Source organism: Hyalella azteca, unplaced genomic scaffold (assembly GCF_000764305.2).
Source record: "Hyalella azteca isolate HAZT.00-mixed unplaced genomic scaffold, Hazt_2.0.2 contig5817, whole genome shotgun sequence".
Classification (NCBI taxonomy): Eukaryota; Metazoa; Arthropoda; class Malacostraca; order Amphipoda; family Hyalellidae; genus Hyalella; species Hyalella azteca.
Genome location: NW_025935997.1, coordinates 42074 through 69619, shown reverse-complemented (window position 1 = coordinate 69619; position 27546 = coordinate 42074). Strand labels below are relative to the sequence as shown.

The window sequence follows — 27546 nt, the reverse complement described above, 5'->3', positions numbered from 1 at the left end:
CGAGCTATTATCTTCTGATAACTTAACAGGCTACACGCTGGTTTAGGTTATTCTTATTATTATTATTATTATTGGCAAAAAGTTTGCTATTGGCGTACGTGAAAAAAGTTGCATTCTGTGTTAGCAACTTCCTAAAATATTTTTTTTTTGTGCCATTATTCAAGTTGAATATCCTGTCGATTTTTAGCGGTAGAATTTCGAATTTTGCATGCAAGTTATTCTGTTACCTGTTCAATACATGAATTTGTTATTGTTCGACAGATTTTTTAACTGCTACGTGCAATTATCAGCAATTGAAATTTTTTCCTTAGTTTCTCCAGCTCGGAACTATTGCAATTTGTTATTTATTTCTTATTCTTCGAAACGGCATTCGTAGATCTCGGTCGAGTCTCCTTCATAGATAACTATTACATTTTCATTTGATTTTTATCAATGTTCATTAAAACGTCCATGCTAGATTATCATTCCTCGCATAAATTTTTTGCACTCACGACATTGAGCGTGGGTGACGGTTTTTTCGCTTGAAAATACTTGTGGTTTACGACAAAGTTGATGTTCCATTTAAAAATGAATGATTTAATGGAACCTATGCCTGTGTATTAGTTCAACACTTCATTTTCTTTCTTTTATTGTACTCTATTTCTATATATTGTCATCTTCGTCTTGTCTGTTACTTTTGTTGTACGATGGTATTTTTCTTGTTTTTTTCTTTTTGCTAAAGTCGGACCAGTTACAAAGAGGACTAGAATGCACAGTCGCTGCAGAAGCGACTTTATTTTATGTATATCTTGCCTCATTGAAATTTGAATATTGTTTCCCTAGATTCCTCCTACGTCAATCGGTTGCAATTCCGACGCCTACGCATCCTCATGAAATCCCCGCGTATAGTTTGTCTTTATACTGAATGTTTACCTTGTACTTTTCTCTAGATTGTTTTAGTTCTAGGCAGAAATTTATTATATTTGTTTAGCTATAGACTTGCTCCCACTGTCATACTGTGACCAATCAAACTATGTTTCTATTTTCGTATCTATGTTGTTTCTCTGTAATTTCTTGTGTTTAATCATATTAATTATCTGTCATTCGCGTACTTCTCACACCGTAACTTGATTTGATGCCACACTCACCAAAATGCGTGAGACTTTGTTGCAAATATCAACGCACTTTTTGTTGTTGTCTGTCATCCTGACTCAGTTTGGGCCGGCTAAAGGGTGTATCAGTGCTACGTCCGCTCTCAGCTCGTGCTGTGGTTGGGAGAGTGTGTCATTATTTAGACAACATGACCCTTTAATATTTCTGAGAGTGATCGAACTAATTTTGTACCTCATCCTATTGTCGTGTATGAAAAAATCCTGTGCGTTTTGCTGTTTTTTTTGGTCTTGAAGTCTCGTGTGTAAAGAAATATCACGAAGGAAATACTGACATAAATTGTGTAGTTATTATTATAATTACAAATTATTTTGAGTGGCACCGAAGATTTATGTTCTTCTTGTAAGGAATTAGTGTTTTCTCAATGCCTGATGTGTTCTTGTGATCCTTGATAGGCGTTACCAGCCTTGAGATCCTTTATATCCATGCCTTCCTTGCTAGATGGATGTAAATTTATAGCTGAATCTCTTCATCAAATGAGGGATGGAGTCGAATCTTGAAAAAAATAGATGGCTACATTTTTTTCTTGCTCTGACTTTTCTTAGGGATTTATTGCAGCTTGCAAGGTCGCTCTGCGTAATTTTTCTCTTAGATTTATTGGAATATTCCCCATGCATTGGCTTCTGTATTCCATGAATTTATTCGATTATTTATTTATCTGTGTATACATCTTCAAGTTGTGCTTATTCCGTCAATTTCCACCCATTGTTTCTATGATTGCCGTCGTCCTTGATTTGTGTGTGATCTTCTTACAGTCGCTCAGAGAAATGTGTGTGACTTTGTCCAAATAACGATGCACTTTTTACCGCTGTGTGGGTCATGCCAGCACAGTTCAGCCCATCTTAAGGCGTATCAGTGCTACATCTGCCCGTGTCGGTATGTGGACAAAATCACTCCCACGTTTTTCTAAGTGGTTTTCCTATACCCAGTGAAAATTTACAGACGTAGCAGCTTCTGATTAGGATTACCAGGGCCTATACTTTCAAAAAAAGTTAAGACATCGTAAGTTCATCAGCCAATCATTGACGGCCATTCAAGCCAAATCCACCAATCATGGAGAAGAAAATAGAGCGTAAGTATTTACGTTCACTTAGCGAGTTTTAAAAGTATGGCCCCAGAGCTGGGGCGACTCTAAATTTTGCTGGGGTACATACTTGTTGAAGCTGCCGACCGGAAAGCTCTCAGCTGCAAGGCATTTAAATAGCTTGCTTATTGGGTGCAGTATTTGGGAAGGTGTCACTGCTGTACATTATAGATTTACCCGCGTGCTTCGTCTTTCAATACAGCATTTCTCTATGTGATGCAATTGTTGTTTTGTCATCAAGAGGCGCCTTAGCTTCGATGTATATTACTGAGCTGTATAGACGGAAGAGTTATTCATCAAGATGTACATATATATATTCCGTGTCTCCGGTTATTATGACCTTTTGATGTACGTGCATCAACCTGTGAGGTTGTTATTACTTGTCACATTGTTAGAGTGGATCATCAGCTATATGAAAATATCCGTCTAGTTCCTCTTTTTATTTACTCCTTCATTTCATACTATTGTAAATTTAAATCATTTCGTTTTAGCTAAAAGTTGAGGAGCTGTTGGTTAGTCTAAATTTCCTGACTTTAACTTACTATTCTCCGGCGATAAAAATTTCCGAAGATGCTCCGCAGCCAAGTTTACGTTTCATAATTGATGAACTTTGTCGTGATCGGATATTCAAAGACAGTTAGTCGTAATATGTATTGTCTAATGCTAGTGAAATTCGTCAATACTTTCTTAATCATAGGAATAACAATAATAGTATCAAACGCATACATCAATTAACACACATTTTGTTTTAATTCGTATGATCATGAATGTTCAAGATAATGCTTCTCTGCACTCTACGATTTGCATCACGTCAGCGACAGATGAAGTAAGAGTTTGCATTTCTACGTTGTTGAAAAAAAATCAATATTAAATCAACTATAATTATGGCCGGGAACATCTGATCTAGTTAATTGTCCAAACATTTTATCAGGTCTCCAACTTTTTCAGTACCAAGTTCAAATTAATATGTACCAGGAATAGATGTTTAACTGCATCCATGCTCTATCTTGACCGGCGCTGCTCGACCAAATCTGTTGGAAATAATTCTTGGGTCTTCACGCGACCACGGCGGCAGTTCTAAATCCTGCGTGGAAGCCTTTCGTATTATCGGGCCCTTTTGGAAGCCTCAGGACATTAGACGGAATATTTTCTCGAGGAGACGCGGGCCAGTTGTTTTCACTGGAGGTATTAGTGTCGTTCCTCACGAGGATTTTACGTCGACTCCACGGGCTGTTGGGTGCCGATGCCGTCTGGAAAAGATGGCCAAGCCTTCTCATGGGAACAGGGGAGTCTGGTGGCGTTTGCATGGGATGAACGGCGATCAATTTCCGCGTATGCAGCGGCATGCATCTGTTCTTCGTAAGGGGCGAGCTCAGCCTCGAGCTGCTCCTGTCGTCTCTTAAGGAGCAAATACTAGCAGGTCCACGTCGACTGGACTGCGGTGAAGCTGTGGAAGAACAGGGAGACATGCACCGACTTCTCCAGTTGCTGGCATCGTTCCGATGATTAACGCCGAAATGAGGAGTCTGAGATCGGAACAGAAAAGGAGATCCTGGATCTTCCAAATCAGAAGCGCTGAAATACGCGCTCTCGTACTCGCGAGGCATGCACGAAATCTCCAACTTTCCGTCTGATGAGGCCTTGCGTCGAGGCACCGCCATTACTTTCAGGTCAGGATTGTTTGCTAGATGCTTGAGGGCGAGTCTAGTGCAGTGAACCTTTTCGAACACAACCAAACAACACAATTTTGCCGCAATGCCCGGATGTTCTTTCTCTGCTAGGAGAATCTCCGGAAAGGACCTCACACCTGGCTTGTGTAGTTGGATGGAGTCAACATCACCAAATTTACTGAAGATTTCAGCCAGTTTGTCCATTGCTGCATGGGACTCAGATATATCGTATCCCAGAACTGACCTGAAGAGGCGGGTGTCTTCTTCTAGCTCGCAAGGCAGTTTGATGCGCCTTTTTACTTTCGTGCAGTCCGCATTCATCTGCAGATTTGGCGAATCACGAATCGCTTCTACCAGAACAGTCCAGTCCTTACGGAGGCGTTTCAGTTTCTTGTAGTTAGCGAGCAGTTTCAGAGACACGTAACCTTCCTTATGTTTGGTGACGTGCTTGAGCAGGAACATATCGTTAACGAGATTGTCATTACTGAGATAATACTCGACGAGTTCAGATACTCTTTGTAAGGTCTCTTTGTTCGTATATTTACCCGACCGACGCCTCACTTCTCTCATTGCTGAGAAGTCGGCGCTGTCGCAAGTGCTCGACGATTGGCTGTTACAGTCGTTATCCAGACTGCGGGGTTCGTCCAGCTCAACCCCTTTCATCTTATTTTCTATCGGAGGCTCTGTGAAGCCTGTCCGGATGGTGGTAATGCTTTCAATGAGGATTTTTGGGACCGGAGGAGTATCTATACTGTCTTCGTCTGTTGTTGAACAGGTACTGATCAGATCACAAATGTAGTCTTCTTCGGTTTCATCCGCCATGGTGGATTAAAGTCTTAACACCTGAAGCTCAGATTGGAATAAATAAAAAATAAAGTATATTACCGTAACTTGGTCGGTGCAGCTCAGAAAGATATGCCAGAACTTGTAACCAGCAGGGGTGTTCTGAACGTCACTTAGCTTGGTAAATGACCGTTGGAAAGAGCTCGAAATGTCCAAGTTTTGTTTGTCAGCAAGAGAAGCTGTTGTAATCGGATAGAGTTTTGTGTATCACTTTAAAGCAGGAGTGACTGCCGTAACCTGCTGTAATTTTCTCTGTCTAACTTTTCATCAGCGGCAGCTGTAACAAAAAGCACGAGTTGTCTGCGGCGTTTGACCTCTCAGCAATAGGAGAGGCTGTAAGGAATTGCCTGCGTTCCAGCGGTCAGCAGTGGGAGTGGTTGCAGCAGTGAAGCAAGCAGTGCCCACTCCAGCCTTATATAAGGCCTTCAGGCTCAAAGACTGTGGTAAGAGGCTAACTTGAGGGTCTTCTTGAGCCTTGGACATAGGTGGATACACGCCAGGTTCTTTGGAGCAGTTCTAGATATCGTATCGCTTCTCTCTGCTTGTTAGCGGTCAAAGACAGTCCATTGAAAGTGCAGAGTTAAAAATATGTCTCATTCTTCTTTATTAATAATGGGCAATGGCTATTGTAGAATCTTATTCAAGACCAATGTTCTTTAGTGGCTGCACATGCGGTCATTGAAAAAAAATATACAATGTTTGGATGAGCGTTTCTTCATGAAAATTTATTAGCAAATCAATTATATATATTATTTCAATTATTATTGTAAGAAGATTTGCAGTTGTCAGAGAGCTCGTTTTCTGTCTAAAAATTTCTCCGGTTTTCGTATGAGACAGATTTTCGTATCAAGGTAAACCATTTCGTACTGTATAGCGTTATTTTGATGTAGAAAATTATACAACTAACGATACCTGTCTATTTCCTTAATTAAAACTGATGGAAAGCTCGCTAGCAACTCAAATAACTAAGTAATACAATGAAGAGTAAATAATCTTACCCTATAAAATTTAATGGAACCAGGAAAAAAATAATAAAAATATACGACATTGAAGAGTTAATTTTACTGATATAGCAGGGTTGAGTTTTTGTACTCGATCTTTACGGAGAGTTATGAGAACCTAGCGGCTAGCGATCTTTCGCGAAATATACTTTTCTTGAACTGAAGTAAAATATGTACCGGACTAATGAATGAGAGAATTATTTGCTCGAATCCAAACCACAATGCCATGTTTACAACAAACCTACTAGTAATTTCAATTAAGCCTAAACAAAATTGAGCTAAAGAGGTAAAATTTTTCGTCACGGCCTGGCTTTCTTACGTCGGTATTACGAAGCCGTGCAAGAGACTAAATCAGCTTAGCACAGAAAGGGCCGAGGTCAAGTTCGACGAGGAAACCGTTTAAAAATTACGCCACGAGCTGAGACATGTTAATTATAATTGTTAATATTAATTAAGCTGAGACATGTTAATTGATATTATCAATTAGGTATCCGTTATCAAAATACAATGTTATGGGGACGGAACGCATTTAAATCGACTACTGTTCCATTAAAATGACGCAAGATGTCGAAATGAATAATAATACTTTATTAGGAATCTGTCATAAAGTGGGGGCAATTATCAAAAAATTTGTATTATTAGTATTATGTATGTTATAAAAATTAAACAATGAAGGCCGTTCAAATACAACAACGACGAGGTTTAATTTTGTACCAACATCCGAATAGTCAGTGAATAACGATACTAACCGCGTTCAAAGCTTGATGATAACGTCTATTTCTGCTCTCAATTGCTGGCAGCATTTACTGAATCGAAACCTAGATTCCGCGTATATGTGGAACCAGCATTAGGAAATAAAAATTTCAATAAAAAACAGAATAATTTTGTTGACATGAATTTGTAGTTGGATCATGATGATTGGAAACCTGATAACAAAACGACACAACCGCGATTAATCATTAGAGATCATAACAGCAATGCGGTGACTAGATAGTACGCTGGATACTTAACATTATCATTGCTATTTTAATCATTACTCATCAGCATTATTCTGTAACTATTTACAACAGTGGCTGCTACAACTATTACCATCTTATTGTCAAACAATCAATTTTTGCACTATAGTTCTGAAACCTTTTTTTATCACCAACTTGCAAACAAAAGATCACTAGACATTTAATTCTATTGTTTCTGAGTCACTAATTCTTTGCCTTGTTTATACATAAAATATGAATATTGGCACTGAGGTGTAGTACCATATTCTCACATTTAGTAATAATGTCGTAAACCATCGACTAATTGAGCCATTCCGAGATGACTTACTATATACAAACTTATACGATATTATTGTAGCAATTACCCCCAAGAAAATTGTAAGAAAGTAATGGCGCGTTATTTAGCGCAAGTGAGTATTCATTCCATCAGTTTATTTATGACCAAGACCAGAGTTATGATCCGCTTATTGTATTAAGAAATGTCTAATACCATACTTGGGAGCCTGTGCATTATATAAACTAATGCTACCAATGTTTTTAATAATTTGTAACCTAAATTCGATTAAAAATGCTTTAAAAAGTTCCCAACGAGTGAAGATTAAGTACAATGTTTTGCCCACTATAATATACCTAGTCAAAATATATAAAAACATTTAATTTTGCGTTCATTAGATAGGCATGCCAGGATTTTGCGGATGCAAGACATACTAGGTTACGCGAAGACGATAACCGTAAAAATACATATGAACATATACATCAAAAATTGAAAAAATATAAAAAAGTTTTGAAGCAGGTATCAATTTCATTGCATTAATATTGTACAATATATCAAAAAGCCCTCATTTTTTGTTTAATCCACGGAAGATAATAAGTGATGCGCGTGAAGACATCAGGGAAGCCAGGCTTCGCGCAGCCGGACCCGAATGACGTCACACCCGCCAGATACCAGCGCCCGTCCTTCATGTTGCACTGTAGGGGACCGCCTGAGTCGCCCTGTTGTGAACAACCGCCAGATTAAATTGAGAAATTCAGAAATATTTCATATAATGATATTTATTATAACATTCTTTCTGGTGGAATGGAATGAAAACCATCAGAATAACTACATGCGATGCATACAGGATAACTACATACTATATACATGCATACTTGTAAGATAAAATAAAAACAACAGAAATACTTCATATATAATATTCCATATATTTTAATATTGTTTCCGGTAAGGAATAAGGAAACATACAGAAATACTCCAAATAATGTCAAATATTTTAATCTTGTTTCCAGTGATATAAAAAATGAAAAGAAAGAGTTCATTAAATTTTTTATATTTTAATATTGTTTCCAATGAGACAAAAAAGAAATGCATAGAAATAATTCATAGAATGTTATTTATTCTAAATTGTTTCCGATAACCAAGCAAATATTATTCACTGGTTTCAGAATTCACCCAGAGATTACAAAATGCCGGTATTTTTCCGGCCAAAATCGACACATTGTTAATTGTTATCACAGCAAATTATATATTATATATATGTGTAAGCTCTTTATGATGATAGACGGAACTATGATTAAAGTATTGCTAACCATTCGCGACGGTGAAAGTTTACAATAATGCTCATGCAAGCAAATGAAATGTCGTACGCGGAATCAAAAGTCATAATTGATACAGAGTATTGGCTCGATTGTTTAATCTGAGCCTTTCAACTAATAATCCAATGAAAAACGAAACGATGATGAAGTAAAGCAAAATTATTATAACTAGTATAAAATAGCCACCGCATGCAATGATCGGCGAAGAAATTTTGAAAGTCTTGACTTTTTCAAATTATGTGCAGAAGTAAGCTAGGTGTTGGTTATATTGTACATAGTTCATGTTTAGTATCAAATGCAATGCAGTACGAGGACTGTGTATTACAAAATTCAATCAAAATGGAAATGTTCTTTTATATTTTGAAACTTAAACCGTAAAAATCCCATCTATGAGCGTTCATTCTATTATGCCATGCCGATAATGTGTTCAAATTCTGGACAAGTTTTGTTGGTCACGCATGCACGATTGAATTTATGCAATATAGAATGAAATTATAGTGCGTGCTACCCTGCTCAGACCCACAATTAATAGAAAAAGACAGGCGAAAGAATCTTGGGACATAGAAAATATTTTATTTCAAGCCCGGCAATTAATTGAAAAAGTTAGGAGAAAGAATATTCGGCCGTTGAAAATAATTCATTACAAGCCCAGCAAGACGAATTTTGTATGCAGGCCCCGACAATGTCCACAACGGCCTAGACAATGCATTGACGTTGCATTGTGACACAAGGCCTAGACAATGTCAACTCACAATGCATGTCCCGCTGCCTCCGTCGTTGAGCGACCCAGCGCACAAGTGGTAGTGTCGCACAGGCACGTTATGGATCATGCCATACATTTTGGCGCAATGAACATTGGCTACGACCGGCAACCACACTTCTTTGAGTTTGTCTTCAAGTCGAGCTCCGTACAGCCGCATGCCCCAGCCAACAGAAACACATTTGATGCCCAGGAATGATTCTTCGCGCAATGTCTTCGTGTCGGGCAGACAGATTGGCTGGATGTGTTTGGTGAACGTCACATCGACGTCCAGGCGAAGAAGAGCTTCGGGGACGACAATTTTGTTAGAAAAATTTAACAACGGGTAAAAATAGAGGAGTAAAAGATCGCGAAAGATGAAAACCGCAGAAAGAAATTTAATTCTATCAATGCGTTAGATTAGTTGGAGTCTATCAGAAACATAGGCGTTTGATTAATAGAAAGAAACCCTTTACGAGTGATTGTGGTGTGAAGAGCACACTTGCGAAGGTATGGCACAGTCCAAAGAAAACGAAACAAGTGTTAAGACGGTGAGTGAATAGAAAGATCGCCGTTCAAATCGAACAAAACTGCATGATACGACAATGTTTGCATAAATCTACGACCATTACCAACTTGACAGAACGATTTTTTAGCGAACTTACAAAACGCTTTTATTGCCGTGCACCAGGGTATAATGAGTTAATAAAGCAGTTATTGAGTACGTAAAGAAAACGACTCACAATGCAGGTACCAGAAGTTCCGGCGAGAGAGCCGGCGCACAAATGACCGTCGCTGATTTTGACTTCACTGAGATGTGAAACATTGTAGGCTTCGGTGCAGACCTTGGGATCCAGAACAGGCATACTTGCCTCCTGGAGGTCCACTTGCAAGGTACCGTCATTTTCAATGCTACCAAAACCAGTTGCCGTGCAAGGGTCTCCTTCAAAGTTGTATTTATGCAGCAAAGGATCGTCCAGCAAGCAGATCGGGATTGATTTGAACAGTGACGTGGGTATGGCTTTTAGCTTCAGGAGCGCTATTAAAAAATACAATGTTTAGACTATGACTTAAAGCAAAGTGAGCCTTCAATTAGTTTCGCATGCCACTCTTCTCGAAGACCCGGTTATCGGAACCCGGATTGAAAGTATTTGGTCATGAAGTGACTGCGTGTAATCCAGGAATTAGTTGAGGTAGAATGGAATTTCTAGCTTATCTTCATCCGCTTATCGCGCATTTTGCAATTAAAATAGAATATTCAGATCCTAAAATTTAAATGACAATTAACTATGGCAAAATATCTTGGACCGCCATATGCGCTAAATGAACTTCATTCGTTTTCGTCAATTAGCTTAGAAGTAGAAAATGGTTGAGAAAAAAGTTGTAAAGAGTCGACAGAGTTCAGCAGCAGAAAAAGTCATGAAGTCACAAAAATAAATATGACCAGATGTATAAATATCATCAGCAGTTATTCAACTTTGTAACGTCATGAAACATTTCAGTACAAAACAAGTCATTGTAATCAGGACGGCTCCATACACACCATTCGTAAGAAGTCTTACCTACTTGATTCTGTTGGCTCTAGAACTAAACGTTGATATGACACCTATCACACTTGCTTTAGTGCTTGACCAAGTTCATCTACTTCAGTGCAGATTGCCAAACTCTTGGATTCTCAAAAAAACTGAGTGTGTAATGCTCGAGGTGAGGATGTCGTGAGTAAGGATGGTGTCTCACGTAAGTCATTCTGATAGTTATCGAATAGGTCGCGAGTATGGATGGTGTCTCACTTATGTCATTCTGATAGGTATCGAAGAGGTCGTGAATAAGGATGGTGTTTCACCTATGTTATTCTGATAGTCATCGAAGAGATCGTGAGTATGGATGGTGTCTGAACTATGTAATTCTGATAGTTATCGAAGAGGTCGTTAGTAAGGATGCTGTCTCACCTATGTCATTCTGATAGCTATCGAGGAGGTCGTTAGTCGTTCGTTGCCTTCCACCACAGATCTGTCATGTTCACCGAGCACCACTTGCCACAATGCAGCCGAATTCGTGAATGTGAACGCCTTACTGGAACAATCAGGAATTTTGCCTTGATTCTCATTCGTTGAAAATTCCAGTTAGTAAAAGTTCTTAAAGAATGGAGAGGGAATTGCGATATTTTAGCAAGTCGAACGATCTAAAAGAATTGACAGTTGCAAGCGATCTGGATGAAAGTACCGGGTAAAATTTACAGACTATATAAATCAGGCAGAACTTTCGCCAGTGTCAATAATAACTCTGAGGACGAGCTCATGACTAGCGAAGGCATAAAAGTCATCGAAGAAATTTGTACGAGTATTTTAGGCGATATAGCGGCCATAGTATGTGGATTTAACGGAGCAAATACGTAACGAAAGAAAGCTAAATAAATTCGAGTGAAATCTTAAGTATTTGATACCTCTATTTTTCATTATTAGGTAATTGAATAAACGTGATGCAAACGGAATATATGTTGCATACCGTCTTCAAAAAAGTGGCATGCGAAACAAATTTCAGAAGGACGTACTTATTGATAATAATTTCAATGGTTATGCGAACATTAATTTCATTTATGAAACGCATCCAAAACTTTGAAAAAATTGTTCTAAAAAAGGCAGCAATTATTTCGAAATGATACGGGATTCACATAAAAAGTTTATTATATTAATTTTTGTAGCTCTTACCGATGTCGTGCTTGAAATTGCGGAATCTTTCATGGATAAATATTTTTTCTATCTTGACGTCGATTTCTTGAATTCTAAAATCAGTTTGTGATTGGCGATCAAAGGGAATATCGTTTATAAATCCCCCTATTTGACTGATTTTTTTCGTCTGCGTCAAGTCTCCCGCAGTTGAATTAAATCTTGAAGCCTTCATTTCGTTTTTTGGTCCTGAAGTATCGTTTGTCATCACTGGTGTTGCCAGAGACTTGACTTGCTTTCGACTTGAATCAATAGTTTTATTCGATATAAAAGTATCACTATTAAGGTGAGAAGTACTGTGAATCTTAGAATTTTCATCGAAGTCGTCAACAAAATCCTCTTTGTTGTCTTTTGAAATAACCTGACTCGCAGCCACTCGAGAAGTTGAATCGTCGTTACCGTTAGCAAAGGTATCAAAGTTCGCAGGTTTGTACGTAGAATTTTTGTTAATGGTATCGAAAGTTGAAGTTTCTTCTCTCTCGCCAATATTATCAGCGAATATCGAGAGGCGCACGGACCATAGGGGAGCGTATGGAAGATTGAAAGCTTTGCTGCGGGATGTGATGAGTTTTCAAAAGGTAAAAAAAATTAAAAAAAAAACACCGATAATTATGTAAAAACAAATTATGTTTCACTTCTAGACTGCAAGGGACATAGTCTGCAAACAAATACACACAGAACTATTGGAATCTCGAAAAAATTGTCTCCCATTAGCAACATATTACTGAAAATTTTCATTCAGAACCCACTCAATTGATATATTATTTCCCTCTTACTTTTTGATGCAGTGTGCAGCAGTGACCACCCACCGCGGGGCAATGAGCACACCACCACACCAATGCCCCACTCTGCCCCATCGGGGGTGAAGTAATTGTACCGAGACCTGCCCACGAATAATTCTGCACTAAACAACATTAATATCTTCGACATTAACAATATCTTCTGAGAGGTGCTCAATAAGCTTACGTTACATGTAATCCTTGACCAATTTTAATTAAATCAGCAGTTAATTCAACCTGAATATGTTAAAGTATGGACTCCTTTCATGTTTAAAAGTCTTGTTGATTCCTAGTTATAGTTTCTGTCCAAGGTCCATCAATTAATATATTTTCGATTGGTGGCATAATTATTCCGATTACTATAGTTTTACCATGCTCTGCGAACCGGTACAATTTCTGTCGTATTAAATCAAGTTTAATTATGCCTAAATAAAGTTTACAATACTTAAATGAAGTTTGCGATACCTAAATGAAGTTTACTAAACTTAAAGAAAGTTTAAAGATACTTAAATGTTACCTGCCACGGCCACGCGCCCTGTTTACTTTCTTTTCCCCCAATGATCCGCCCTCGGGACTTGTCTTGGAAGATCATCATCCTATTATTCGTCCTCATCCTCTTCCTCATCCGCGCGGTAGAATTTTTCACGTCTATTTCTTCCTTACTATCTTCCTGGCTATTGTAATTTTCACTTTGATGTGTTTCCTCGTCAGTGAAGAATGCCCTTGCAGATAAAAGGTTTCTTAACTCAATATTAGTGCCTTTTGAGAGCCAGTCATCTGCCTGACTGTGTGGCTGGGAGTTTGTTTCCAGGAAGACGCGGTGTTTGTCGAGCCCTCGGCGAGGTTCTCGGTGTGTGTTGAAATAAGACAACCCGCATTCTGTAGGGAAAAGCAAAATTAGGCCCCGAAGATTTGCGAACAATATCAAGAATATCGTTTATTTAACGAGAACAATTCAACTCAACAACGTCATTCAGTATACGATTGGATATTATTAAAATAATGTATCCAACGCTTACGGGAAAAATTTTCTCTCGATAAAAAATAGGGTAGAAAATAATCAATCGGTGCGGGAAATAATTCTTCTCCCATAGAAAATTCCAGTAAAAACTGATATGCCGATACATAAATTAAAATATCCAACAAAAACTCATCACAAAACGAAGTACCGCTGCGGGTGTAAGTTCGCCTCAGGAATAAATATTGCCGTCCGACAGAGCCACGGACGGTTCAATCATGACCGCAACCTGCGCCTGAGCACCGCAGTTGTCGACGCGATTCACCGCCTAGAGCAGCAGCCCTAGTCAGCGAAAGTGTTTCCCCTCCCGCTAGCCCTCCACGCTTAACTATCACGCTCTTTAACTTATTGCGTAGGCGCTCAGAATGCGAAACACGGTGCACCCATCACTCAAACCATGACTGAAAGCTATGCCTATTGTTCAATCACGCTAAAATCGTCAAACGATGACTGAAAGCTATCACTTCGAGTTAGCATTGCTCACTCACGCTAAAATCGTCGGCCGAGTGACTGCAGGAGTTACTGAAAGTAAAACTCGGAGAGCACTTGCATGAAACGTACTGCTTTCCGACGATTTTGACGTATGGTAGAAATAAGTAATCATGTAAGTAATAGTGAAAGAGGCTTCGCGAATTTAATCGGAAAGGGTGAATGCACGCTATTCTATCATAGCAATAGTTTGGTTATGGGCGATCTATTCACCAATATATTTGAAGTTAATGGTCTGATGGTCACTTATCATGAATTGAGACTTATGGTCACTTATCATAATTTTTGCAAATTGATTTATGCTTGGACAAAAATCTCATCGTTCAATTTTACATTTACTGTGTTTTCTCCCGCCGTGACTTTGATCGTTCACTTGTTGTTGCATCTAGCAACAAAAGTGCAACTAGTGCCAATATCCAAATTTAACATATGCTTGTCATGAGATAAATTCTGATGCAAATTATTATATATAAAGTTGTCATTTTCAAAACATAGTAAAATCTTTCATATCAAACCCTTCTAATGTGGATAAGCTACTCCTCTCAAGAATGACCTATAACTACAAATTCACATATTACATCTTTCGGTCACGTCAATACTTGAATAGAATCATTCATCTACTGTCTCTGAAAAATGTTAAAACAATTCATTTTAAAGCCATATCTACTTCGAGCGTGTCACCTATAGCCTGCTCTATAAATCTGTGACTCGTACAGATAAATTAGGGCAAGATTTCAGAATATTTTGCGCTTCATTTAACGCGATGACGTTGCAGTCCAAATTATGGGAAAGCATCACGGCACGTTGAAATCCGCGCTCTAATCCTAATGTGAGCCGTTCCGGCATTTAACTTAATCACGGACGCCGACAAGTGAGATCAACTAACCTCCTATTGCTTCAGGGGGAAAAAATGTCCGAACGCAGTCTTCACATACAACTCAGCCTAGTAACGTTGAGAAGCATGTTCAGGCAGAGAGTAGGCGGTCAAGTTACTTTCGATAATGATGACGATAAAATTACATTATTTTATTTGAGTGTCTGCTTTATTGAGTAGTATTAAAGAAGGCTGTCAAATCACTTTCGATAATGGTGACCATAAAACGACAGTAAAATAGCTCACTCCAACTGTTTTGTGGTTACATGGGAATTCCAATTCAAAATTAAAAATCGCAAAAAAATCAATTAAAGTGACAAATTAAAACAATTATCTCACTCTAACACTAATAGCTCACTCCAACTGTTTTGTGGTTACTAGGGAATTCCAATTTAAATTAAAAATCGTGAAAATCAATTAAAGTGACAAATTAAAAGATTTATCTTGTGGAAAAAGCAATGCTAAGCAGCAACAATGACGCAACGATTCGTTCCCGCGCTTTCTTCCAGAGCTGACAACTGAACCGAGGAGAGCGAAATGAAAGTGACTAGCGCAGCTTGTGAGCGTAGAGAAAAGTAACGGTAAGCGAAGCAAAACTAAACAAATGCGATAACAAATACGATATGTCATAATTTCAGAGACCATTCCAATAGAAAATAAAAGTGAACAATTTGGAACCTGAGACGTGGATGACATATTGGTAATTATTTGCCATCCCTAACTTATTCACGTTCCTTTCCAACAATTCGTCCCGAAAGTGTCCAACGCTTGACCTGAGTTCCAACTGAGATGCGAATAATGTTTTAGCGAATAATAATTCAATTTCAAATGCGAATAATTTTTTGGTCCAAGCGCCGATTTTCATTGAGTATAAAATGATTGGAGTAAGTTTCGGATTGCAAGTAGATCGGGAATGTGGATGAATAATTTACGTTTAATGATGATAGTTTTATAATCTCAGTTTTTGATTATAACATAACATAGTGATCTCGGCGCTGAAGCGTAGGCCTGATATGGCCTGTCGTCGATTCTTTTCCATTTCGTGCCTTGTTCACATTATATACTTCACCGAATAAATTTGTTTTAAGATACCTCTTCTTTGTTCATTCACGTCAGCGCTCACTTAAGATATCAACGTTAGAACAAAAAATCTAATTTATTTATCATGGTAAATGATATTCTATTATATTAAGCTTGAGTATTTCCTACATGTGTAGTTGCGTCGCGGCAAGTGCGAAATGCCCGTATATACTTTGAAGCAGTTTACCACAGCTACTACACGGCTGAACTCTTCCATGCACTGCCGTTTTGGACACAAGAATCCTGGTATTTTTATACTGTTGTCCGTTTAACATTAAGTCATTCAGAACCTCTGTATGTATTTATATCTGGTGTACTTTAACCAGTCAACAAGTGTCGGCCGTAGGATACGACGTTTTTTTCAAATCTAGCAATTTTAATGGGGAATGCTTCAACGGCGTAACGGGGTTCTTACGGCGTAAAATTCAACGGGGGAAAAAAGAAGAAAGTGAAATTTATCCCCCGTGGCCAGCAATGTGTCAGATGGCAATAAAAACATTGAGGAAAAACAATGAGTGAAGAGAACACTTCTGCTGCAGGCACGCCAAACAGGTGCTAAATAGAAATGAAACTGTGGTCAATTATATGAAGCTTGAATTAATTATGTACTCTTTTTAATTTAAGGTGATTATTTCATAGGATATTTAAATCTCAAGAAAGTTCATCCATTTAAACCATCGTGATCACCAGTCACATATCTATGGGTGAACAGTGCTCGAGTTTCATGCTCGTTTCATTTTTCAAAACAAATGATATATTATGATTTCCCAGAATTTTTCGAAAGTTACCTACCCTTTTAATTAAAGAATATAACAATTTAATTAATAATTTTTTATTGGAAGAAACTTTCATTATACTTATTCCCCTTTAAATGGTCGCAATCTAAAAACTTTACGGTAATCATTTAGTTGAGTTTTAGAATGAGGTGGACATGGATAAATATTATTGTATGATATTCTATTACTGCAAATCTACAATCACTCAATTCGACGGAAAATGTGTTTTGTCTGCTTCTAGTTGTAAATTCATGCAAAAATATAAGTAATCAGTACAATGTTATATAAAAAAGCATTCAAGTCCCTAATCATGTCAATACATATTACAATGTTATATAAAAAAACATCTAAGTCCCTAATCATGTCAATACATAACCATGTTATATGAAAAAAAAATTTTCCCTAATCGTGTCAATACATATAGTCACACAGACGTACTTTCGTTGCCATTGCGTAGACCTGGAGCTCTCTTTCCTTCACAATACACCGAGCTAATTGACACGAAAGCGAGTGTTGGGGAAAACTGTACTGAGATCGGGCGACTGCCAAAGCTTGTGACCGACATTTCGTATATTGTTTCCTGACACCAATTGTTAAATTGGTTAAAGGATAAATATATTTCTAAGCATCTTCGTCGCTCGTATATATTGGTATGTTTCAATTTGAATGATAATTTTGTATTAGAATTATTTTATTACAAGCAAGCAACAACAACGTGTAGAGAGAGCCTGGGGTGGATAGAATAGCAGTATCATGAATAAGTTCGTTGTTCTAACAATCGCTTGAGTGGGCTCAATTTTCACGCCCCGAATCATCTAGAGAATTCAAACCAGTCAGACGATGAGACACTTTATTGGAACGCTCAAAGCGGAATTAATATCATTGTTTAGATTAATCAAATTCAATGGGAACGTCTCTTAGTAATCTATGGATTGCACGTTATTGTACTCACTAGCGCAATTTAGTCTCATACTTTTCTTTCACGCTCACTTGGATCACTTATTCGCATCAATTTAATTTAACAACATGCGATTCGAGGAAATTGGAATGAAATTGAGCGTAGCCAATTCGGCTTTTTTTATGAGAATTACCTACTTATTACATATCAACCACGTTAGGCATTACTTCTGGAACTCACTCATATTACAATTTAACGCTAACAAAAACTGTATGCAAATGTATATTAATTATATGCTAACGGTTTCAATTGAATTGATATATTAACCAAATTTTGAAATGGTGATTTGACCTAGAGGTAATAGATGCTTGTGAAAGTGTCCGGCAGTCACAAACGTGAAGGAGTGAAATCTTATCCTGCATATGCAAATGCTTCATCAGATCCGGCTTTATGGTTCTGATGTTGTCCGCTGAAGATGCTGTTCCTCATACATGGATACTCTACACCAAATATTTTATTGCAATAATCGACCTAAAATTGTTATCAGAATGAAGGATTACAAATAACTTGCATTTAGCATCAGCTGTATGCAAGTTGATGGCATCAACTGTTCAACATCAATTTAGACTCTAATTAGGTATTTTTCATTGCGTTCAATTTATGGAGAAAAAGACAACATGCTCAATTGTTAATGTCTATAGTTTTTAATTCCCTGATTTCTCATCCGACATCGATACCTGATTGCTTTAAGGCGAAAAAAATTCATTCTTATTAAACTGTGCACAGTTTACCTCTTGAGACAACTCATTTAAATTTCTGTGAACGTAAAGCTCTCTTTGCGTAAATTTGAATAAACATTAACGAATTTCGCAAAAAATAATTAACAATTAAGAAGAGCTGTAGAATACGAAGATGATTTTACAACGATAACGTTGTTCTGGTCCTTTTTCCAAGAAATTAAATATTGCATATGTTGTTTCTCAATTATCAGACAGTCTCACATTACCAATTAAAGTAAGGGAAAACAATTGATGAGTTCACTCTGTGGGAAAATAAATCCATATTGGATGGAAGTTAATTTGGGATGTGGCATACCATCATTACAGACAACTGCTCAGCAGAGCAGCTCATACTTGGCGACCGAAAATGGCGTTAATCCATCGTATGTTCCTTAAAAGAACCATATCATTCCATAGTAAATAATTAATTATAATTAAAGGATATTATTTCATAGGAAATGAAACTGAAGCTGCAGGGTTCTTCTTTGCAAAGTATTGAGAAGAATAAGCGTGAAAAGTGAAGTCTGGGAGAAAGCTAGCATTCGACTACAATAGGGTAACAACATATAGGAACTCTAGGTATCCTTCAGCCAAGATAAGACGTTAATTACGTAGATAACATTCACAGGGAAACAATTGAAACGCCCGTCAAGGATACTAAAGATGAGGAAAATATTTCGTAGTCTGTGCTGTTAAATATAAGATTCAGGAGTTCATGTTCGACAAATTGCAATGTTCCTCATTTGAACATACGTGTGCATTTTTAAATATGTTAGCAAATCAACTTTTATATTTTTACAGTGAAGTAAATCTACGGCCCACACACTATTTATTCAATGAAAATACTTGTTAATAAATCGTTTGTACTCCTTTCCAACTTCTCATTAAAATTAAGTTCATAATCACAGTACAATTTTCACGTTAAACTCAAACCGCCGCTAACACAGATGTTATATACAGTTTGAAATACAATAATATAGCTAAAAAAATTCAGACTCACGCTCCGTTCTGACGCGCGTCACCAGATTCACGAAGACTACGACGACTACAGCATTCAGAATCCCCGCCATCGGAGAGACCTCCCCCTCCTTGCGAGGCTTCGTATGGGGATTTGGGGACCTCCCCTTTCGTCAATTGGATGAAGATGCTTTCGAAAAGTACTCCTAAGTATTATAGATGTATGCGATATTTGATAGCTTCGACTAAATGTTTAATTTTGGTAGCATGGTCGCGTTGAGCGGGTGTCATCCGCACGGAGTTCTCATCAAATGCTGCAGTGAGCGTAAAACTTGCGGTCATATACCGGCCGAGTTTTGAGTTGCACCATGACTTGGTATTCTCAATACATTGTCGTACAATGCGACGTTTATTTCCCACGATGACCTGGGCTCGTCAAAATCACTTTAAGTCGATAGTCAAAAAACAGATTTTTGTTCACGTGCTTACGTGACTTGCGTATTCTGAATAGAGACGAATTTCAAAGCATTGGATTTCAATTGCCGGTAGGTACAAAGTGTACTATTTCGCACACTTTCTGCAATTGATTCTTCACTCTAAACACAGATGAATGGAACAAACAACAGTTGTGAGTGTTTTTTAGCCGCTTGTTCCTATTCATAGCCTTGCCTTGGATGTTCTGTGAAAGAGACAAATTTCTCCAAGAGTACTCATAGCCCCTTTAGATTAGTTCTCAACTAAACACATGAAAAGATTAACAAATTAAAAAACACAAATGAAATTGTTTTAATAGTCCTTGAGTTATTTAGCTCCTTATTTTCAGTACACGCAACACAACACTCGATCATTCGGGAGATGTGCAAAAATTTTTAATTTCCCCTACGATGAAAAAAGTTATATTTTTCAATTAGAGTTACAATTTTCATATTAAACACCGAATAACAATTTCATTCCTCTAGCAATGAAGAAACACTGACATATGACTCAGGAAAGTTTAGAAGTTTTAACCAACAAATCCGACACTTGCGCGAGTCCGACGAAGTTACGAACATCCGAGGCGGCGGCACCTAAGGTGGCGGAGGTGCGTCACTCTTCTCTAGGGTGCAGCGATCAGCTGACTGAGCAACCGCCGCGCCGCCAGTTTACAGAGCCCAGCAAGAGTCCTTTCACTCGAACAATAAACTCTTGCTCTCTGAATCCGCTGGCTACAACGAGTTGCCACTGAAGCAATCTTGAGAGTGTCAGTGAGCGATCAGTCCAGGTTGCATTTACCCCGAATTATTAACGATGAGCTTTGCATTGCTGGACTAGGAACCTTCACGTCCTAGTCGTCAAGGAGTCGTAGACCTAGCAGAGTTCACAGTTCGGATGTCGAGAGAACAAATTTCCTTCGTGGGATTTAGCACTTGAAAGGAACTGGTCGCTTGAATAGGCAGTGAACCAGTAGGCATCCAAGGCGTATTGTAGGGATTTAATATCGTACTTTGTACTGACATTATAGATTTCTATATACCGACTGCCCATGCAAAGTTTGGAAAATAAAGCGACATGTACATATCCTTCAAAATGTTTAACGAAACCTGTCCTCACGTGAATCGCATTGGATATACTCATATACATCAACGTGTCAATAATACGCACTTCCAAAGAGAGAATAGGATTCAGCACAAGGGAGTGAAAAAATTAAACCTTCTTTATAATTTATTTTACAAATACGCTCCATTTGACATGTATTGTGCCAGCGGAGACATTCGACGCGTAAAGAATAAATTTACAAAAATCTTTTAAAAAAACGAAAATGAATTGTAAAAAGACAGCATTTCAAATTATTGTCATTTTTAAATCAGTAATAACATACAATTTCGTCTCGTTTCACTACTGTTCTGAAAAATGAGACATCCTTGTTAGGAGAGAGCGTCGGTCGTCGAGAAATTCTTCAAAGCAAGTTACAAAAATCTGCACACAAGCTTGCGCTGTAGAAATTTGGATTGAACACTCACAAAGATTTGAAATATTGCTAGTCATTGTCGAGAGTTAGTTTGAATTGTGCGAGATAGAGCTAAGTCGTAGCGCCATATGTCGCTTGTTTACTCATTACTTTCACTTATGAGTGGTTTAATCCATACATCTTTGGAAATCTCAGAGATTCGGGAGATAGAGAGATTCGTTGAATAGTTTCTACGCATTGAGATTTAAGAAGACAATAACTGCTGTACTGAAGGAGCATTATCAGAAAAATCCATAATTGACATTGTGTTCTATTTGTAATATATGTTTCGATGCATGGACGTAAATTTGAACCGAAATTTAAATGAAATTATTAAAACATTTAACAACAAAAATTGTTCCAGTGTCCCTGTACGTAAGAATTTCCTGCAAAAATTAAAATAATCTAATAACATTTATACATCCTAAGCTTCCGCTATGCCAATTAGAGATCTACAAAGAATTACAACAACACACTCACTAGCGAAACTACGAGCTCGAAGATACCATGGATAACGCGATGAGTGTGATGCGTAACACTGGTCTCGCATGTTGCAAGTGAAAATACTCTGACCACTTTGACGTAACGATTGCAGTGTGTTGTTCTCGACTCAGCGGTCATAACTGCGCTAATTTCTAGTTTGTAGCGCAAAATAAAAATTGTAAAATAAAATGGACGTCACTTACCAGCTTTTTTACTATACTATTTTACTATACATACTATTTTATGTTTAAAATAGTAATTTATGTTTACAAAGAAGCCGTGTAAAAATATAAACGAATTTAGAAGTTCAAAATCAACCTCTGTAAATGTAATAGCAAGTCATCAAAGGAATTTCGTTGCAGAGTTCACCGAAGCCGTTGCATGGCTGTTTCAGATTATGGTTCGTGATTGCGTATAATAATTGTACAACAATAACTTTCACTTGACAATCAACAACTACATCGTAGCTATACGCGCGCTGGAGTCGATGGGGCCGTGACTCCCGGAAAATCACGGACAAAGGCAGGGAAAGCGCGTCCATGGAAATTGAAAGTGATCGATTAAAGGCAGGTTACTTAGAGCATTCCTGAGGCACGTAAGGCTGGTCGATGCTAAATGAAAGCACTCCTCACGCCCGATAATTTGAACTGCTCGTGACTAGGAACGATCCTACCGTTCGTGGAGTTTGTCGATGTAATGTTATAGTGTTCTGCATTGACAAAATTTAGCATTTAACTATATTAAAAATAAAGCTTAAATTTTGTACGACCTTTGATCACTGTTGGAGTGGCTTGCGGCTTTTCTTAGTAATTTTTTCACATTTTAGGATTACCAAGATTTGAAGATTTGTTGGGGGTTTACGTCAAGTAGAAGAATTTTCGCGGATATTGGACTAAAATAATACGAGCTTCGTTGTACATAAAAAGCTTTTCATGTATGTGCTTTCATTCAAACAGAAATGTACTAAGCACCGGTCATACAAGATTACGGAATAACCCAAAATAACCTTCACACCCTCCGAATTAAATTAAATCGGTATTGTCATTGTAAATATATGGTGTAATCAAAAATATTTCAATGTTAGATCCGTATGAGATCATTATGATATTGCATATGCAAGAGCAATCAAATCTTAAATTCTAGTCTAGCGTCCCCTACGGCTGAACATAGAAATCTCTTGCGATGTCACCGTCCGTTTCGCGAGCAGAACTCAGGCTTTATTTGAACTCCTTGATGCGCACACGAATGAGAGCATTCCAAAGCTCTCTAATCGAAAGTTTACCACACAAATCAGAGGGTTAGTTAAAAGACCTTCCCAAGCGCCAAATTGCCATTCATTTTCAGTTAATTTATCATGACGTGAAAATGTCTTTACCTAACCGGTACCAAGTTTGTTTGAAAAGAAAACGCATATCAGTACGTCTATCGTATCGTGTAAGCGAATATACTCGATCAAACAATGAATCTATAGATCATAGTAATGTGAATTTATGTGCAAATTGGGCAATCTTTTAGGTTTGCATAGATACACTAGGAGAATTTTATTTCCGAAGTTGTGTTTATAACATGGATTTCATTCGACAATAGAATATTTGTTAAATTGGATTTAAAATTGCACGTCACTATGTTATTATAACGTTTTTTGAACGAACTAGAATTATTACTTTTTATCATATCTTAACCAGATTTTTTGTAATTAAAAATATGTACTTTATTACTATAATTCGTCAGAACTACATTTAGGTATAGTATAATCTTAGCCAGCAGCCCTAATTTTGGTAAACTTGGAGCGATATCAGAGATGAAAATGAATGAGGGACGAATTGAAAACTCATTATAGCATCGATTGATAATTGTTTTACTTGGAGGTATACATTCGGGACCTATATAGACCTATTATTAAACGACTCGAAGTTCTTCAAGCTCTCCTGCCTATGTCTAGTAAGATGTAAGATCAACCACCTGATAGCGTAAGCCTAACAAGCCAATTCATTATCAGCCTCGCAAGGTCCGTATGTTCTCAAGCAATACTATACGACGAGAACAGCTATATGTACGTAATATTAAAAAAAAATAAGATCACCATACAGAGAAGACGTTCTACCTACTCCTAAAAAGGCTCTGAGAATTATCAAAAATGCGTTTTAAACTTAAATCTTTTTTAAGGCAGAAAAGATGAGTCAAAAATTGACTGTCCAGGTGCGCAAAATATAACTGCTCATTTTTGGGGTAGCGAGTAATGATTTGGGGTAATATTTGAGCAGGTGCGCCAGGTACACCTTTTGATAGTTCCTGCGGTCAGTTTGAATTCTTAGCCAGTGTTGGTTCGTGCCTGCTATATTCATTGCGTCTCTTTCCCTTCAACTGCGTGTTTATAGCGATAGACTTTTAAATGAAATTATAATAATTTATTTACTTTTAACTGCTAAATTGTTAACAAAAAATACGTTCTTTAATAATATCTTTGAATATTTCCTGGAGCTCTAATAAGGGATTTAAGGGTGATAGCCGTTACGTTAGCTTTTTTCCAAGGTCAAACCCAAATTAAATGTATATAGTTATGAACTAGTACTAGTTGTGTAGGGGGCAAGAATGTAATTGAAACCATGGATATGATATAAAATTTAACATTTCTGACAAAATACATACCTAATAATTTAGAGAATTTCTTGTAGCAACCGAAATACTGAATTAAAGCAACCGAAACATTTTCGGAGATATTTGTTTTTTATTCAATAATTCCTGCCTATCATTAGTTAAACTTTAACTTCTTATCATGATGCAGTCAAAGACTCGAAGCCGTCTAGCCTATAAGAAAATCAAATCTTGTACCAGTTATTAAAATAAATGGGTGGTTGATTTTCAATTGGAAGGTGTGTTCATAAATCAATATTTTCTGTGATCGTTAATTCCTTAAGATTTTGTATTCATACTCGTAGGTTAGGCGAACAGGATTTTAATCTACATTCCAGAAGGGTTCAAACTTGTGAATTCATTTAGTCTTTTTTATTAGTTTATCGATAAAAATTTTCAATAAAAACCATAATGAAAACTTGAATGGGCTATTTTCAGAATTTAACCGTGTGTAACTAATATGGAGATTAAAGACACAGTAGGCAAAGTAAGACTCAACTTCAGAGTTCCTGACTTTAGACACTACTCGCCATCACGTACCGGCCGGCAGATTGACTGTAAACATACAGTTCAGCTGGGTGCCGCTCGTGCAACTTTCAAGATTACTTTGGACCTTTACGCCGAACCTCAAAGTTACCGTGAAACTAAAGTATACGAATGGAAGAGTCCATCAAGCAAACCGAGTCCCCGTGTATCAGCGTCAAGACAAATTACTCCAAAGTTCCCCGTGAAAAACTCTCCTCTCCAGCATAGGAGAAATGTGAAGCTTTCTGACCAACATGACGCTGCTGTTATGAAGTCTCCTGTAAACGCTTATGGTTGCTCTCCTTCTAGTCCAAGGATAAAGAAAAGTGCCTTGCAGGAGCTCTACACGAAAGGAGGAATTGAAGAAATAATTCACGGTGATTCGCAATGGCCTTCAAAAAACGCATCACCTAATGCCATGTTCAAGTCTACGAAGTCTCAGCAGATCATGGCACCTCTAGACGGGGACCAGTTTGATGTACGAATACTAGTAGACTGCATCCACACCAACATACCAGCCCCCTTGATGTGTAAGATTAAGGTAGGTTATTTGTGTAGTCTTGCTATTATTTAAAAGATTTATTAGACTCGTCAATTCAGCTTTGCAGCAATGTTTCTTCACTTGAATATTTCGCCTACTTCACTCACTACTGACTACTTGTACTGAACGACGACCGGTTGTGTTTGACTTGATTCGTTGCCTTTTTTTACAGCATTCCTCGCCATTTGTTACCCTAATTAAACGTTCAGTTGTCTTAAAGACAACGTTGATGCATTTTACAGATAACTTCAGGCATCGGCGATCGTCCAGAGCAGCGACGTGACCTAACACTGGAAGGGCTCTCAGGCAGCAAGTGGCGCGGTCTGCTGGTGCCGCGCGTGTCGGTCAAACCTTACGATCTGCTCATAGATGGCGCGCTCAACGCTTGGCTTGAATTTACCTTTACGGAAGAAGTGAGTTTTTTGTACGAGTTTATGGAGTTTAATTGTTCGGGATGAACAATGACAGTGGGATTAGATCCGATGTTTATGTAAGATATTTCGTTTTTTAATGGCTGGCTATGGCGTGTTCTGTGCATTTAGCTTAAGTTTCAAAGTTGATGAATTTAAATCATTTATAATTCACTTTTACGTCCTATTTATGATTTAAATTTAGGATACTGAATTTACCTCCTAATATAATTTGAGCAACCTTCATGAAAGACTGATTATTATTTTACATGCAGATACTTGATTATGGAACGTATATGATGTTCGCAGGTGCTTCACTGCAGTCCCGACAGCCTGGTAACGCTGAGCCGTGACCTGCGTAGTCTGCTGCAAGACCATCACTCTTCTGCGGACGCGGAGCTCATCACTACCGACGGAGGAAGGATTCCTGCTCACCTTGCAGTGCTGAAGGCTCGGTCTTCCCTCCTGAGTACCTGCAAGATCCTCTCAAAAACCGACTGCGATATCGCCCTCATGGTGGATGGCAGATCCCCAAATGTTCTGAAGCCTCGTGTACTTCTTTTCGAAAATTCATCGGGGGTTGAATCGTCCGACTCTAATTTATCTTATGATGGAGCAGAAAAACTGTCCCCTGAAAGATATTGTACGTCAGTCAAAATTTCTTGCACTGATGACACACTAAATGTTGGGTTGAAATCCCCAGTTAAATTAAACCTATCGCCAGTGAAGAGAAATCCGCTTCACGCATCCCCGGTAAAACTCGCCTCGTCTGAAAGGCTAGCCTTGTTTAGCAGACGTAACGAACAACCAAGTAATCGAAAACCTTTAACTGAAAAATCCATAAATGACCCCACAACAAATCTATCTGACGAAGAAAGTCAAATAGGCGAAGAAGAAAAAAGTCTTAAAGACCTTAACCAGTGTTTTATTGAATGCAATGACACCAAAGACTCTTCTTTGACGTCCATGATGGATGGAGTACCGAATATTGATGAAGACGATCCCATCACAGAACTGAAGGAAAACTTTTCGCGCTTGAATACCAAGAATAAATCGCCTCTTATATCTTCTCTCCATAAAAGAAGTAATCACAAGCATCAAGAAAGAGTATTGATTCAAGTGAATATGTCTTCTTCGGTCACGAGACAGTTCATCGAGTGGGTGTATACAGGTAAGATTTGATAATTCTAACATTCGCCATGCAGTGGTTATTGCTTATCTCATAGAATCGTAATGAAACACGATTTTCCAAAATGTATTCAGGAAAGCTGTTATAACAGACTACTGTTGTTTATGAGCTGCAGTACTTACTGCTGTTGTCACAGAGCTGAAGTAATGACTACTAGATTAGCGACAGCAAAGGAGGGGATTACTGTTTACTTGCTATTGAAAGCTGTCACTGACTTACCCTCAGGCGAGTGCTGTAACCGACTGTTTGCCCTGCAGGCGAGTGCAGTAACCGACTGTTTGCCCTGCAGGCGAGTGCAGTAACCGACTGTTTGCCCTGCAGGCGAGTGCA

The 27546-nt window shown here is 38.0% G+C and overlaps 3 protein-coding genes across 4 annotated transcripts in view; 1 reads left to right on the top strand and 2 right to left on the bottom strand.

Annotated features, from left to right (window-relative positions):
• Positions 1–2876: 2876 nt before the first annotated feature.
• Positions 2877–5154, bottom strand: LOC108679255 (la-related protein 6-like). Its single transcript, XM_018167849.2, has one exon. It carries the CDS (start codon positions 4723–4725, stop codon positions 3289–3291), a length of 1437 nt encoding a protein of 478 aa, XP_018023338.1. The 5' UTR covers positions 4726–5154; the 3' UTR covers positions 2877–3288.
• Positions 5155–7546: 2392 nt separating this feature from the next.
• LOC108679254 lies at positions 7547–20335 on the bottom strand. 2 transcript variants are annotated; one of them, XM_047880647.1, is made up of 6 exons: positions 19491–20335; positions 13094–13455; positions 12574–12680; positions 11780–12348; positions 9815–10110; positions 7547–7735 (listed from the first exon to the last, which is right to left on the bottom strand). In XM_047880647.1, the coding sequence occupies exons 1-6, from the start codon at positions 19558–19560 to the stop codon at positions 7571–7573; spliced, it is 1569 nt and encodes a 522-aa protein (XP_047736603.1). In that variant the 5' UTR covers positions 19561–20335; the 3' UTR covers positions 7547–7570. The 2 variants fall into 2 exon arrangements, with proteins under 2 accessions (XP_047736603.1, XP_047736604.1); XM_047880648.1 differs by lacking the exon at positions 7547–7735 and adding an exon at positions 9280–9377.
• A 4611-nt stretch (positions 20336–24946) lies between these two features.
• LOC108679253 overlaps positions 24947–27546 on the top strand; it is a 3404-nt gene continuing 804 nt past the window's right edge. Inside the window, exons 1-4 of the mRNA XM_018167847.2 lie at positions 24947–25617; positions 25860–26030; positions 26337–27198; positions 27474–27537. Of these exons, the coding sequence (XP_018023336.1) occupies positions 25012–25617; positions 25860–26030; positions 26337–27198; positions 27474–27537 (1703 nt within the window). The 5' untranslated portion in view covers positions 24947–25011. The remainder of the gene's footprint in view (positions 25618–25859; positions 26031–26336; positions 27199–27473; positions 27538–27546) is intronic.